We start from the raw sequence: 13,903 nt of genomic DNA on the forward strand, positions 1-13,903 counted from the left end.
TATGTAAATAACGCTCCAGGCTGTGGCCTTTTGAAGGAATATAAAGCACAGTGGTGTTTAAGATGACTTGGAGTTGTGGTGGTCAGTCACTGAGGCTGGAAATGACTCTCAGGAGACTGCCCTATGACACAACTACACAAAAGTTATCTGAAATTTGCATCCTAAGCAAAGAAAAAAAGCTTGTAGGGAAAAGCTCCACACCAGCTTGAAGAACAGCAACCTCAAAAAGATTATTAGGAGTAAGCTGAGAGTTTATAAGGAATGGTAAAAAGGGTTGATCAATAAAGAAAGCTACATCTGGAGGTTAGAAAAATCTAAGAATTGTTAGAATTGTTAAAAATTAAGATGAATTAACTCTTGCAAACGGAATTAAAATAATCTTTTTAGTTTATATAAAAGTAGAATAAGGAAGGGTGGAATTGGGCTGCTATGCAGTAAGGATGGGAAGGAAATTAAAGATAATCTAGATATGGCTCATACTAAATGAATTCATTGTGGGCTTTCAGTAAGGATGATAAAATGGAACATGTGCATGAAGGCACTATAGTTGATGAAAGAGTGTGTGTAGAAATGGAAATGACTGCATCTCAAGTGGAAGAAAAATAAATCTTAACATGCTCAGTTCAGGGGCCCGGATAATTTAGATTACAAAATATGAAAGAACTGGCACATGAGATTGGTAGTCCAGTAGCAAGGATTTTTAATAAAGTCTGGGCTAATCCCATATGACTGGAGAATAGCTAATGTCAGATTTATATTTAAGAAAGGTAAAAAAAAAGTGATCCAGGCAGTCAGAATAGCAGGTGTGTAACTAGTATGTAAGGCTTTAGACCAAATTGTGAAGGAAAGAGCAAGCTTGTGGGAAAAAAAACGCTAAAGGGATGTAATGCAACATGGATTTACTAAAAGTAGATCAAATCGGACTAACCTGATCTTCTTTCAAAAAATAAATTATTTTAGGTAAGAGAAATGGAATAGATCTTATATACCAGGACTTCAATAAAGCATTTGATATAGTACGACATGAGAAATTCTTAGTTAAATTAGGAAAGATGGGGATCAGTACATGATCTGTAAGATGGATAAGGAACTGGCTAAAAGGGGAGAAGGCCATGGGTTATGCTGAAAGGTGAACTATTGGACTGGAGGGAGGTTACTAGTGGAGTTCCTCAAGGATTGGTCTTGGAAATAATCTTTTTCAATATTTTTGTTAATGACTGTGGCACAAAAAGTGTGCGCGCTAATGAAATCTGCTGATGATACTAAGTTTGGAGGCATTGTCAATACAGAGGAAGATTGGAACATTACACAGGAAGATCTGGATGACCTTGAAGACTGGAGTGACGGAAATGGGATGAAATTCAGTAATACAAAGTGAGTCGGGAACTTAGGGTCTAACAAGGAGAATTTTTGGTTGGAGGGAGTGATAAAAATTTAGCAGTTTGGGTGGTGTGGCTTGTGATATATAGAAGGTCAGATCAGATGATCTGGTGGGCACTTCTGGCTTTAAACTCCATGTTACTGCACTAAACAAACCTAAAAGCTATTTAACGCGAAGCTTTCACAACATACCCCGAAGAGATGCATTTTTGTTCTCAAATATTAACAACTTGTATTTTCTAAGAAATATTTTGGAATAAAGAAATCCAAGTACAGAACCTGCTTTTTAAAGCTATTACAATATTCCCTCCATGGACTCTTGTTTCTGATATTTTGGACAACAATATCTTTACTAAGTCTTCACAGGTTGTCAATAAGTACCATATGCAGCATCGAAAAAGAAGCTAAGCAGTTTAAGCTAAGTTAGTTATATAAGCAAGCTCAAGCTCTGTGATGGAGTAGGGGCTGTCTGTGTGGGGAATGGGAGAGCAGGGAAGGACTTTAGGGGATGGACGATACCGGAGCCTGTAACCTGAGCTAGGTAAGGGAGGGGAAAGGTCGACACCTTTGCCCAGGAAGGGGGACAAAGGAAGGGAGTGGCAGGAGGGAAGCAGTTTTGAGTTTGGGCTTGGGGCTGTGTGGGCAGAATTCAGGGTATCCTAGCTAGGATCCAAGCACCCTGAAAGCCCAGAAGGACTCGACGGAGGGGTCCTGACTGTGCCTGCAAGCTCTGCTGTAACCTGTGTTCCTGTTGTCCAATAAACCTTCTGTTTTACTGGCTGGCTAAAAGTCACTGTGGGTCCCAGGAAGAGGGGTGCAGGACTGGACTCCCCCACACTCCGTGACAACTGGTGGTAGCAGTGGGATATACTGTACCCCGTGGACGGCGCTTCCTGTAGTAAGTGACTGGGGAGCAGTAAAACGAAGGGACGATTTTAGGGGGGATTAACCCCTGGAGTGTGTGCCCAGTGAGAAGGACTTTGCAGTAACAGGGTCCCCCGGGGGATTGCAGTGAGCAGTCCCGGGGCAGAGGAGTCTGCAGCTCGACCCTGGCAGAGAGGTGGTGACCTCAAGAAGGGCTGGTGCACTAGGGGTCCCCCTGGAAACCGTGGGGAGCAGTGAGCACCCCGACCTGTGAGTGGCCAGCAGGAAGATGTATGCCAAGCGGCGCAAGTGCGACCTGGTGGAGCTGTGCAAGCAGAGGGGGCTGCGCCCGGGGAGGCTCACCAAGGACCAGCTGATTGCCCAGCTGGAGGAGGGAGATCGCTTGAATGAACTGATCCCTGTCTCTGAGGGAAGCAGCCTGGCAGATGTAGCGCAGGCACCAGTGTCTGTCCCCGCTGGGAGTGGTCAGCCGGCGGACGAGGGCTTCCCGAGACCTCCCCTTCCTAGGCCTAGGGGAAGGGCGAGGAGGAGCCCAGCGAATACCGAGGGCACCGTGACCTCCCCGGCCAGCAGGGGATCCTGCCAGCGAAGCTCACCCCCCAGCAGGGGATCCTCCCAGCGACGCTCGGCATCCGTGGAGCGGATGCGGCTGGAATATGAAAGGGAGCTGAAACGGGAGGAGCTCGAGTTAAAGAGGCAAGAGCTGGGGGAGAAGGCGAAACAGTGTAAACATGAGGAGAACCAGCGTAAACATGAGGAGAACCAGTGTAAACATGAGCGGGAGGAGAAGGAGAAATAGCGTAAACATGAGCTGGACCTGGCCCAGCTGAGGAGTAGTGAGGCCCCGGCTGCGGTGAGTGAGGGGGGACCCAAGCCTACAAAGAGCTTTGATAAGCACTTGCTGCCCCGGCGTAAGGAGGGGGAGGACATAGATACCTTCCTGACGGCCTTTGAGAATGCCTGCGAGCTGCACAGGGTTGACCCTGCAGACAGGATCGCAATTCTCACCCCCTTAATGGACTCCACAGCCGTGGAGGTGTACAGTCGACTGAAAGGGGCGGAGGCAGGGGACTACGAACTGTTCAAACAGGCCCTGCTCCGCGAGTTTGGGCTGACTCCTGAGATGTACCGGAAAAAGTTCCGGAGCCAGCGTAAAACCTGTGAGGTCACATACCTACAACTGGTCAACCGGGCGCAGGGGTATGCCCGCAAGTGGACAGCTGGGGCCCAAACTAAAGAGGACTTGCTTGACCTATTCATACTAGAGTACCTGTATGAGCAGTGCCCGTCCGACTTGAGGCTGTGGTTGATGGACCAGAAGCCGGATAACCCATAGCACGCTGGCCAGCTGGCCGACCAATTTGTGGACAGTCGGGCAGGGGATGGCAGGGAGGAGTCTTGAAGGAGCAGGCCTGCCTCAACGCAGAAAGAGAGTCATCATGGGACCTCCCAAAGGGGGCCTATGGAGAACCCCCCCACAAGGGGAACATCCAGCATCAGGTCCCTCCGACCCACTCAAGAGGACCCACGAGACATGGGCTGCTATTGCTGTGGCCAACGAGGCCACATACAGGCCCAGTGCCCCAAGGTCAGGGACAGACTAAGCAGACCCAACCCGCAGAGGGTAAAAACCCAATCGGAGGAGGGGCTACATTCCCAGGAAAGGGGGGCTGGCAACATACCACCTGTGAAGGAGGGAGGGGGTCCCCAGGTCAGCTCCTCTGGGGGGCCTGGATGCTCCAGGCTCCGGGTTTTCAGTTTACCGGGTGGGTGCGGGGCTGCCCCTCTGGAAAGAGTGCATTGTTTCCCTGGAGGTAGATGGGAGGGAGGTCACTGGGTACTGGGACACGGGCGCAGAGGTGACACTGGCCTGGCCCGGCCCAAGCTGGTGGCCTCAGATCAGATGGCGCCCAACACCTACCTGACCCTGATGGGTGTGGGCGGGACCCCATTCAAGGTGCCCGTGGCGAGAGTACATCTGAAGTGGGAGGCCAAGGAGGGCCCCAAGGACGTGGGGGTACACCCACATTTGCCCACGGACGTGTTAATGGGAGGGGACCTCGAGGACTGGCCTAGTAACACCCAGAGTGCCCTGGCCGTGACTCGTAGTCAGAGTCGGCAAAGGGCACTGCACCCCGACAAACGGGGAAGGTACTCGACCCGAGGTGCAGGACCCTAACCTAGGGGGCGGGGACCGCCCAGGGGCACGGTTCAGAGAGGCTGCGGCCTCAGACCCAGCCAGCAAGAGAGAGCCGATTCCCATCCCTGTCCCAGCTGCTGAGTTCCAGGCCAAGTTGCAGAAAGATCCATCCTTGCGGAAGCCCAGGGACCGGGCTGACCTTAGTGCGGTACAGACCATGAGGAGAGGTTGCAAAGAGAGGTTCCTGTGGGAGAAGGGGTTCCTGTACCGAGAATGGGCTCCCCCAGGGGAAGTAGAGTCATGGGGGATCAGGAGGCAGCTGGTGGTTCCCCAGAAGTTTCGCCACAAGCTGCTGTACCTGGCCCATGACATCCCTCTCGCAGGGCACCAGAGAATCCGGCGCACCAGGCAGAGGCTGCTACAGAACTTTTACTGGCCTGGGGTCTTTACCCAGGTCCGACAGTACTGCCAATCCTGTAACCCCTGCCAGAGGGTGGGGAAGGCCCGGGACAAGGGGAAAGCGGCTTTGAGGCCTTTACCCATCATAGAAGAACCTTTCCAGAAGGTGGCCATGGACATAGTGGGACCCCTCAGCAAGACGACCCAGTCAGGGAAGAAATACATCCTGGTGGTGGTGGATTTTGCCACTCGCTGCCTCGAGGCGGTGGCCTTGTCCTCTATCGAAGCAGACACAGTGGCAGATGCGCTGCTGACAATTTTCAGCCGGGTGGGGTTCCCCAAGGAGGTCTTAACGGATCAGTGGTCCAACTTCATGTCGGCCCTGCTCGGCCCTTATGGCAGAAATGTGGGGTCCAGCACAACTGGGCCTCAGCGTATCACCCCCAGTCCAACGGGCTGGTGGAAAGGTTCAACGGGACGCTGAAGATGATGCTAAAAACATTTATGAACCAGCACCTGCAGGATTGGGACAAGTACTTACCTCACTTGCTGTTCACGTACAGGGAGGTACCCCAGGAATCTACCGGGTTTTCACCTTTCAAACTGTTGTATGGAAGGCGGGTAAGGGGGGCCCCCTAGACCTGATGAGGGACGAATGGGAGGGGAAGGCCGCTCCCGAGGGAAAGTCAGTGGTGGAGTATGTCCTGACCTTCCGGGAAAGACTGGCCGAGCTCATGGCCGTGGCCAGGGAGAATCTGGCCCGAGCCCAGAGGAAGCAGAAGGTCTGGTATGACCGCACGGCACGAGCCCGTGCCTTCGCCACCAGGGATCAGGTGATGGTTCTCATCCTCGTGAGGAGAAACAAACTCCAGGCCACCTGGTAAGGGCCCTTCAAGATTATCAAGCAACTGAATGAGGTAAACTATGTGGTGGAGCTGTCAAACTGGGCACATCACGGTCGGGTGTACCATGTGAACATGATGAAACCATACTATGACAGGGGGAATGTGGTGTTGGCCGTGTGTGGACATTGGGAGGGGCAGGGAGATGACCCCCTTAGTGGATCTATTCCCTGGGACAAAAGCTGGTTCCCTCCTGGAGGCAATTCCTCTCTCTGATCAGCTGACCCTGGCCCAGCACGCTGAGATCAGAGGGGTGCTGCATCTATACCGACAGCTGTTTTCCAACCAGCCTGGACACACTAATTTGACTGTCCACAGGGTGGAGACCGGGTCACATCCCCCTATAAGGTGCTCCCCTTTTCGGGTCACTGGTAAAACTGCCCAGGATCTTGAAAGAGAGGTCAGGGACATGCTGGCCTTGGGGGTGATCCAGCCGTCTTCCAGCCCTTGGGCCTCGCCAGTGGTGCTGGTCCCCAAGAAGGATGGGTCAATCCGGTTCTGTGTGGACTATCGAAAGCTCAATGCCATTACCGTATCTGATGCCTACCCCATGCCCAGGCCTGACGAGCTCCTAGACAAGCTGGGAGGTGCTCGGTACCTCACCACTATGGATCTTAAAAAGGGCTACTGGCAAGTACCGCTGGACGCAGATGTCAGGCTGAAATAGGCCTTTATCACCCCTCTTGGGCTCTACGAGTTTCTAACCCTGCCCTTCGGCCTCAAGGGAGCGCCGGCCACCTTCCAGCGCCTGGTGGATCAGCTACTGAGGGGGATGGAGAGTTTTGCCGTGGCGTATGTTGACGACATCTGCGTCTTCAGCCAGACCTGGGAGGACCACATGTCCCAGGTTAAACAAGTCCTGGACCGACTCCGAAAGGCTGGGTTAACAGTAAAGGCTGAGAAGTGCAAGGTGGGGATGGCTGAAGTATCTTACCTGGGCCATCGGGTGGGGAGCGGCTGCCTGAAGCCGGAACCAGCCAAGGTGGAGGTGCTCAGAGACTGGCCTGCTCCCCAAACCAAAAAGCAGGTCCAGGCCTTTATTGGGATGGCGGGGTACTATCGAAGGTTCGTGCCCCACTTTAGTGCCATAGCCGGCCCCATCACTGAACTGTGCAAAAAGGGGAAGCCAGACAAGGTGATCTGGACTGAGCAGTGCCAGGAGGCTTTCCGGGCGCTGAAGGAGGCTCTGGTTAGTGGCCCATTTCTGGCAAACCCAGATTTTGACAAACCCTTTATGGTGTTCACCGACGCCTCAGACACGGGACTGGTGGCGGTGTTAATGCAGGAGGATGAAAAGGGGGAGACACACCCCATCGTGTACCTGAGTAAGAAGCTGCTACCCTGGGAGCAAAACTACGCGGCCATCGAGAAGGAATGCCTGGCCATGGTGTGGGCCCTTAAGAAGCTAGAGCCATATCTCTTTGTGCGACACTTCACCGTGTACACCGACCACTCTCCCCTGACCTGGCTGAACCAGATGAAAGGAGCCAACGCCAAGCTCCTGAGGTGGAGCCTGCTCCTGCAGGACTATGACATGGACGTGGTCCATGTGAAGGGAAGTGCCAACCTGATAGCAGACGCGTTGTCCCGGAGAGGGGGCCCTGAACTTCCCCAGGTCACTGGGCAGAGTGACCCCGCTCAGTTCAGTCTCAAAGGGGGGAGAGATGTGATGGAGTAAGGGCTGTCTGTGTGGGGAATGGGAGAGCAGGGGAGGACTTTAGGGGATGGACGATACCGGAGCCTGTAACCTGAGCTAGGTAAGGGAGGGGAAAGGTCAACACCTTTGCCCGGGAAGGGGTACAAAGGAAGGGAGTGGCAGGAGGGAAGCAGTTTTGAGTTTGGGCTTGGGGCTGTGTGGGCGGAATTCAGGGTATCCTAGCTAGGATCCAAGCACCCTGAAAGCCCAGAAGGACTCGACGGAGGGGTCCTGACTGTGCCTGCAAGCTCTGCTGTAACCTGTGTTCCTGTTGTCCAATAAACCTTCTGTTTTACTGGCTGGCTAAAAGTCACTGTGGGGCCCAGGAAGAGGGGTGCAGGACTAGACTCTCCCACACTCCGTGACAAGCTCCAATTCAGGAAAGCAATTTTATCCAGCAAAATACTTAAACACGTGATTAGGTCCCATTGACTACAATAGAACCGAAGCACATGCTTAAGTGTTTTCCTGAATTGACAATCATGCTACTAGGTAGTACAATCTCCTGACTTATAAATAAGACTATGTCTAGTTCAGTTATTGTAAATGCAAATTTTTAGTCCCATCCAAGTCTGATGAAAATATAATCGTATTCAGCGGAGTACTGCATTTATGACTACATATAAAATAGACATTTTGCTGGAATACATTTTTTAAAGTTTAAATGCATTACTTTGTTGTTAGTCTATGTGGCCTTACAAAATTGTAAATTATGCTTGTTTTGACCCTTTTAAGTTAGATCTTCTGTACTTCATTACCTGATATCAGAGAGCTGTAGCTGATGAGTGAGTTCATCTTTTAAACGGTTTAGTTCTTCCCTAAGTGGTAAGCTCTTTCTCAGCTTCTTTATTGCACTTTTTTCACTATTATCTAACCAGGAGCTGTAAAAAAGAAAATATATGGCTATTCAAGACCATTTTTCTCAAGCACATTGTACTGCTATTTAAAAATATTAATGTCTACTTTAAGAAATATGTCAAGTTATCAAATCAGGTAACATTTTAAAATAATGTTTTCTTGAAAAATCTATTTTTAGTGTAACATTTCTATTATAGTATAACAGATAACTGTAGATAAGTCACTGAATCATGTTCCCACAGCTCCAGCTCATGAACTTTTTAAAAGCAGCATCTTAAGAGATTTAATGGATAAAACATTTTCAAATGATCTAGTTTATCATCATCATCATCATCTTCCCATTACGCCTTTGGCATTTAGGGCAGCGATGAAGCTCCTCCATTCCTGACTGTTTCTGGCAAGTCTTTCAATGGTTCCCTAGCAGTGCCGCAGTCTTCACCATGTTGTTTTTGGGTGGCCTCGTTTTCGCTTGCCTTCAGGTGTCCACCTTAATACTATTCTGGTGATGGAATCAATTTCCATCTGAAGCACATGGCCAATCCACCTCCAGTGCCTCCTGGTAATGGTGGTGCTCATATCTGCTTGGTTGCACTGTGTGAATAGGTCTTGGTTTGAGATTGTAGGGAGGTGACGCATGGGAGAATCATGAAGAGTCAAGTGCCCTCCCAGCAACCGATCTGGGCGGGGAGAGGAAGGGGTGGGGCCAGAGCCTCTTTTAGCCACATTGCCTGGGATGCTACCCGGTGCAGTGCAGTGTCTCAGCTGATGGGGAGAGCACCTGGCTGTGGCAGCAGCAGTCTGCCCCCCTCCACAGGCTCAGCTTCTGGCATGCTCAGAGTCAGCTCTTACCCCTAGAAGCTGAACCTGGGCATGGAGTGGGCTGCTGCTGGTCCCTGCTCTGGCTTAGCTTCTGGGGACAGGAGTGGACTGAGTATGCTGGGTGTGGAGGGGGCTCTGACTTGCTCAGCTGCTATCCTGGAAGCTAAGCCCGGGCAGGAGGCAGCCTGCTACTGCCACAGCCAGACACTCTCCCAGGAAGCAGCTGCACTGCACCAGGCAGCAGCCAAGAGTGGCTCTTTCCTGCTCCCTGCCCAGCTCTGCCTGCCAGAAAGAGCTGGTACAGCGGGTGGACAGAAATCCCCCCAATAGGTAATGTGGGGTGGGGAGAGCACGGGGGCCCTGGGCTGCGGTGGCGACACGTGGGGAGATCCAGTGTCTCCCCTTTAGCTGGTATCACTCTCCCCCAATACTGGCGGGGCACCAGTCATCATGAGGATTTTTCTGAGGCAGGTTGTATGGAATAAAGACAGTTTGGGACATGTCATTCTTCGTCATTCCCCAACATTCTGCACTATAAAGTAGTATTGAAAATACACAGCTCAGATAAATCTTGAGTTTGGTTTTGGTGTTGTGTTTTGAAGACTTCTAGAGACTGTATTTGAGCTCCTAAAGGTGTTCCTGGCTTTACTGATTCTGTTCCGAATCTCCTGGCTGATGGTACTGCCCAAGCATGTGAATGTTTCTACATTCGTGAGAGCATGATCCTCTATCTGTACTGCTCATGGTGAGCCAATGTTAAAGGTCACGATATCTGTCTTACTGCGGTTGATTTTCAGTCCAATCTGCTGGCTGAATGTGTTGAGTCCAGTTGTTTTTTCTTGTATATGGTGTTGGGTATGTGACAGGACAGCGAGATCATCTGCGAAGTCCAGGCCTTCAAGGGACGAGAAGGGTGTTCATTGACATGTCTTGACACGTCTTTTGTTGTACGCCGCATTACCCCGTCGATGGCAATACTGAAGAGGATTGCAGACATGACACACTCCTGATGTACTCCTATTCTGACTTCAAAAACTGAGCTCACTGTGATCAACACTACTTGTAAAGTTGGAAAAGAAGCTTCTGATGATGTTGATTATACAGAGAGTGATTCCATATGCCCGCAGAACACGCCATAGGCTGGTCCTGTGAATGCTATCAAAAGCCTTCTCAAAAGTCTAAGAGGTTTATGTAGAGTTGCCGCAGCCATTCTAACATTGTTCTACTATGTTTCATAGACTAAAAATCTGGTCTGTGCATCCAGGCCCTTTTGAAAAACCAGTCTGCTCTTTTCTAAGAATGCTATCAACTGCCTCTGATATATGCTGGATTATGATCTTACACAATACCTTTGTTTGGCATAGATAAAAGTGTGATACCATGCCAGTTATTACAATCATTGGGTTCTTTTCTTTGGTATCTTCCCTATAACCCCACTGGTCCACTCATCTGGCAATTCTTCCCTTTCCCAGTTAGATGTAAATAGAGGGGCCAGGATAGATGCTGCTAACTCAGGATTTACCTTGAACAATTCTGCGTTCAAGTTATCCTTGCCAGGAGCTTTTTCATTTCTTAAGCATTTGATGGCTTGAATGATCTCTTTCTTAGTTGGGGTGTCTGTGTTGATATCAAGATCTTCTGCCTCCTGAATGTTTGCTTCCTCTATTGGTGGCTCCCTGTTCAGCAATTCTTTGAAATGCTTTGTCCACCTCATTTCTTGTTCTTTTTCTGATGTCCGTAAGTGGCCTTGTTTGTCCCTGATGAGAATGTTTGTTGGTGTTTCCTGTTTGCCACTGACAAGCCATGTCATTTGGTAGACCGTTCCTTGTTCACCATGAGCAGTTGCATCCTCTGCTTGTGTTGCCAGATTATCAATATAATGTCGTTTGTCAGCTCTCACAAGGCGTTTGACCTCCTGGTGTGCCTTGCACTACTTCTCGTAGTATTTGTCCTTTAGCTTCTGGGATTTTGTGTCTAAAACTTTTTTCTTCAGGGCTCTATGTATTCCATGTGTTGGGTGTAATCTACTCCTTTTTCCTCTTCTGCCTGTAGCCTAGACAGGCTTCACTGCTTTGTTTATAGATTGTTGTTATTTTATCCCACTTCTTGTTGATCTCCTCATTTGCATTCCCCTCCTCTTCATCAAGGTCTGCAAGTGCCTGAAACCTGTTCTTTAACTGCAGAATGAAGGCTTTCTGTATTTCAGGGGATTTTAGCTTGTCAACATCTTAATGTCGATGTCCCTTGTTTGGTGGACCCACACTTCACAAACTAAAACTTTGACAGAGGCTGTCACAAGGTGGTGGTCGCTGCCAGTATCTGCTCCCTTTCTCACCTTCACATCTGTCAGTGAGTGTTGTCATTTGCCATTGATCATCATATGGTTGATCTGGGCTTATTTCTGCCATTTGGAGAACCGCATGTCAGCCTGTGAATTTCAGAATGTTGAAATAGGGTTCCGCTGATGACTACATCGTTCATATTGCAGAAATCAACATCAGACTCTCTTTATTTTCATTCATGGTGCCACATTCATGTCTTCTCATTGTTCTGTCATTGTTTGTGTTGTCCTTACTGACTTTGGCATTCAGGTCTCCCATGATGATAGTTAGGTTGTGGTGTGGTACTCTCTCTAACTATGCCTGTAGTGCAAGGTAGAATTTGTCCTTTGCTTGTTCATCACTGTCATTTGTTGGAGCATAGCACTGAATCAGGGTGATATTATTGTGTTTCCCTTTCCATCTGGCTCTCATAAGTCTGCTGCTGATTGACTTCCACTCAAGCAGAGACCGCTCCACTACCTCTCCAAAAAGATGGCAACAACCTCAGGAAGTCATCCATCATCCTGGCCAGAATACAGCAAAGTTTCTCCCAAGGCTGTTGTTAATCTTCCTGATCCCTGTTCTCACTGACACCCAGGATGCATAAGTTGTAGCGTCTCTTCTCTGCTGTGACTTGAGCTGGCTTCCCTGTTTCATACATTGTCCCTGTGTTCCAAAACACAAGTTTTCTTTTTTGTCGTGGTGTTGAGTACTTCAGTCTTCATGCCAGTGGCTTCCTTTTGGCTTTCACCACTGGCAGTCATATGGGTCATTGACTCCTGAAGGCCATCACAAACAGTAATGGTTGATTTCTCTGCTGCAGTTTCTGTAACATATTTTGTTTTTTATGGGACAGGGTTGTTAGCCCTGTGCCTAACCCCCAAACCTGGAGGGCCAGAGTGTCTGGCCCCTTCCCTACAGACCAATCCAGCATGGTTGAACCTGCTGGAGCAAAAAGTCCTCGCTGACCCAGACTCTGGGGATCGTTAGAGCATGAAAGCTGTCTCACAACGACAGGGCACAGACAGCAGAGGACAGTTAGCTGATAAAAATATTAAGTTTGACCACTTTTGTAGCAATGAAATGTGTCCAAGCTCGTTCCCAAGTCTTTGTACCAACTATGGCATGACAAAACAGTGGTCTGACACAGAAGCTCCATCTGTGTATGTTGATATCAGGGATCATAGCTCTCAATATATCCAGAGAATGCATCAATTTACTGTGAGTTACTTTAAAACTACAGTTATACTTCACTGGCAAAGTCAGCTACAAGTTGAAAGTCTTGTGAGCCCTAATAGTATAGAATGAGTTTAAGCACTATGGGAGTATTATCATGCCTCAATTAACCACAAAAATCAGCTTCAAGAGCCATATGATGAGGACATGCTCATTGCACTACAGCAATATTGATATTGTACATTTAGCTAATTGCTCTGAAAGGATGGAAGTAGAATGATGGGATCTATCCCATCAGACTTACACCACCATAGAAAATGCCAACTTAGTCTTGATGTGAAGCAGGACCAGCTTTAGGGAAAATAGCGCCCTAGGTGAACTTGTATTTTGGTGTCCCTGGCCCCCGCTGCCTCCCTGGGCTCCCCACCCACCCCTTCATTGCCCCAGCCCCCGGTGCCTCCCTGGGCTCTCCACAATGGGTCAGCAGCCCAAGAGAAGGTACAGCAACAGAAAGGCACCAGAGAGCTGTGGTGGCAGGGGAGCATGGTGACCAGAGAGCCCCAGAAAGCGGGGAGGGAACCAGAGGAGTACAGATAGTTTGCTTGTGTGGGAAGGCAGGAATGGAGTAGTGACATGGGGGCTTCAAAAGGACAGATCTTTCCCCCACACTCCAATACTGAGCATTCCCAATATTCAAATGCCCCTTCCAACTCCAAGAGAAGGGAGGCTATGGGGGAGCAGGGAAGGTTAAAATGCAAACACTCCAGCGCACTGGAGATAGCTAGGGTGGGTGATGGAAGGTTTATTCTCAAATATCTCCAACCCCCTGCACTGACACCTCCCTTTGGAATGAATGAGAGAAACGGGGAGCCCCTGAGAGCTGGGTGGTCAGTGTGTGGAACAGGGGAGTGGGACCTCAAAGACCTGGGGGACACCCTGAGAACTGGGGAGAATGGGGAGCTCTGTGAACTGGGAGGCTGGCACTTGGGGGGCAGAGAGAGGGGCTTCCTGGGAGCTGGGGTATAGGGAGGGTCCCCCTGGGACCTGGAAGCCCTGGGAGGCCCTCTGAGAGCTGGGATATGGGGTCAGGAAACCACCTCCCACATACTTACTCATTTTTTTCTCTTGCAATTTCAGCTCCCTTCCTCTCCCAAACCAAAAGAGGCCAGCAACTTCTAGTTTCCATTGGCTGGCTGAGATGCACACATACCTTCTATTGGGCAGCACTGCTTTCATTCAGGCCACCCATGGAAGGAGGAATGGCCCAGGCTGGGACAGTCCCAGAGGGTGCAGGGGAAGAGCTCATCAGCTTGCAGAGTCAGAGGTG

At 49.8% G+C, this 13,903-nt stretch overlaps 1 protein-coding gene across 3 annotated transcripts in view; it reads right to left on the minus strand.

Annotated features, from left to right (window-relative positions):
* TCAIM (T cell activation inhibitor, mitochondrial) overlaps positions 1-13,903 on the minus strand; it is a 56,791-nt gene that overhangs the window by 17,405 nt on the left and 25,483 nt on the right. For all 3 annotated transcript variants that reach the window (XM_050938470.1, XM_050938469.1, XM_050938471.1), the window contains one exon: positions 8,161-8,283. In XM_050938470.1, the coding sequence (XP_050794427.1) occupies positions 8,161-8,283 (123 nt within the window). The remainder of the gene's footprint in view (positions 1-8,160; positions 8,284-13,903) is intronic.

This window comes from Gopherus flavomarginatus, chromosome 2 (genome assembly GCF_025201925.1).
Source record: "Gopherus flavomarginatus isolate rGopFla2 chromosome 2, rGopFla2.mat.asm, whole genome shotgun sequence".
Lineage (NCBI taxonomy): Eukaryota > Metazoa > Chordata > Testudines > Testudinidae > Gopherus > Gopherus flavomarginatus.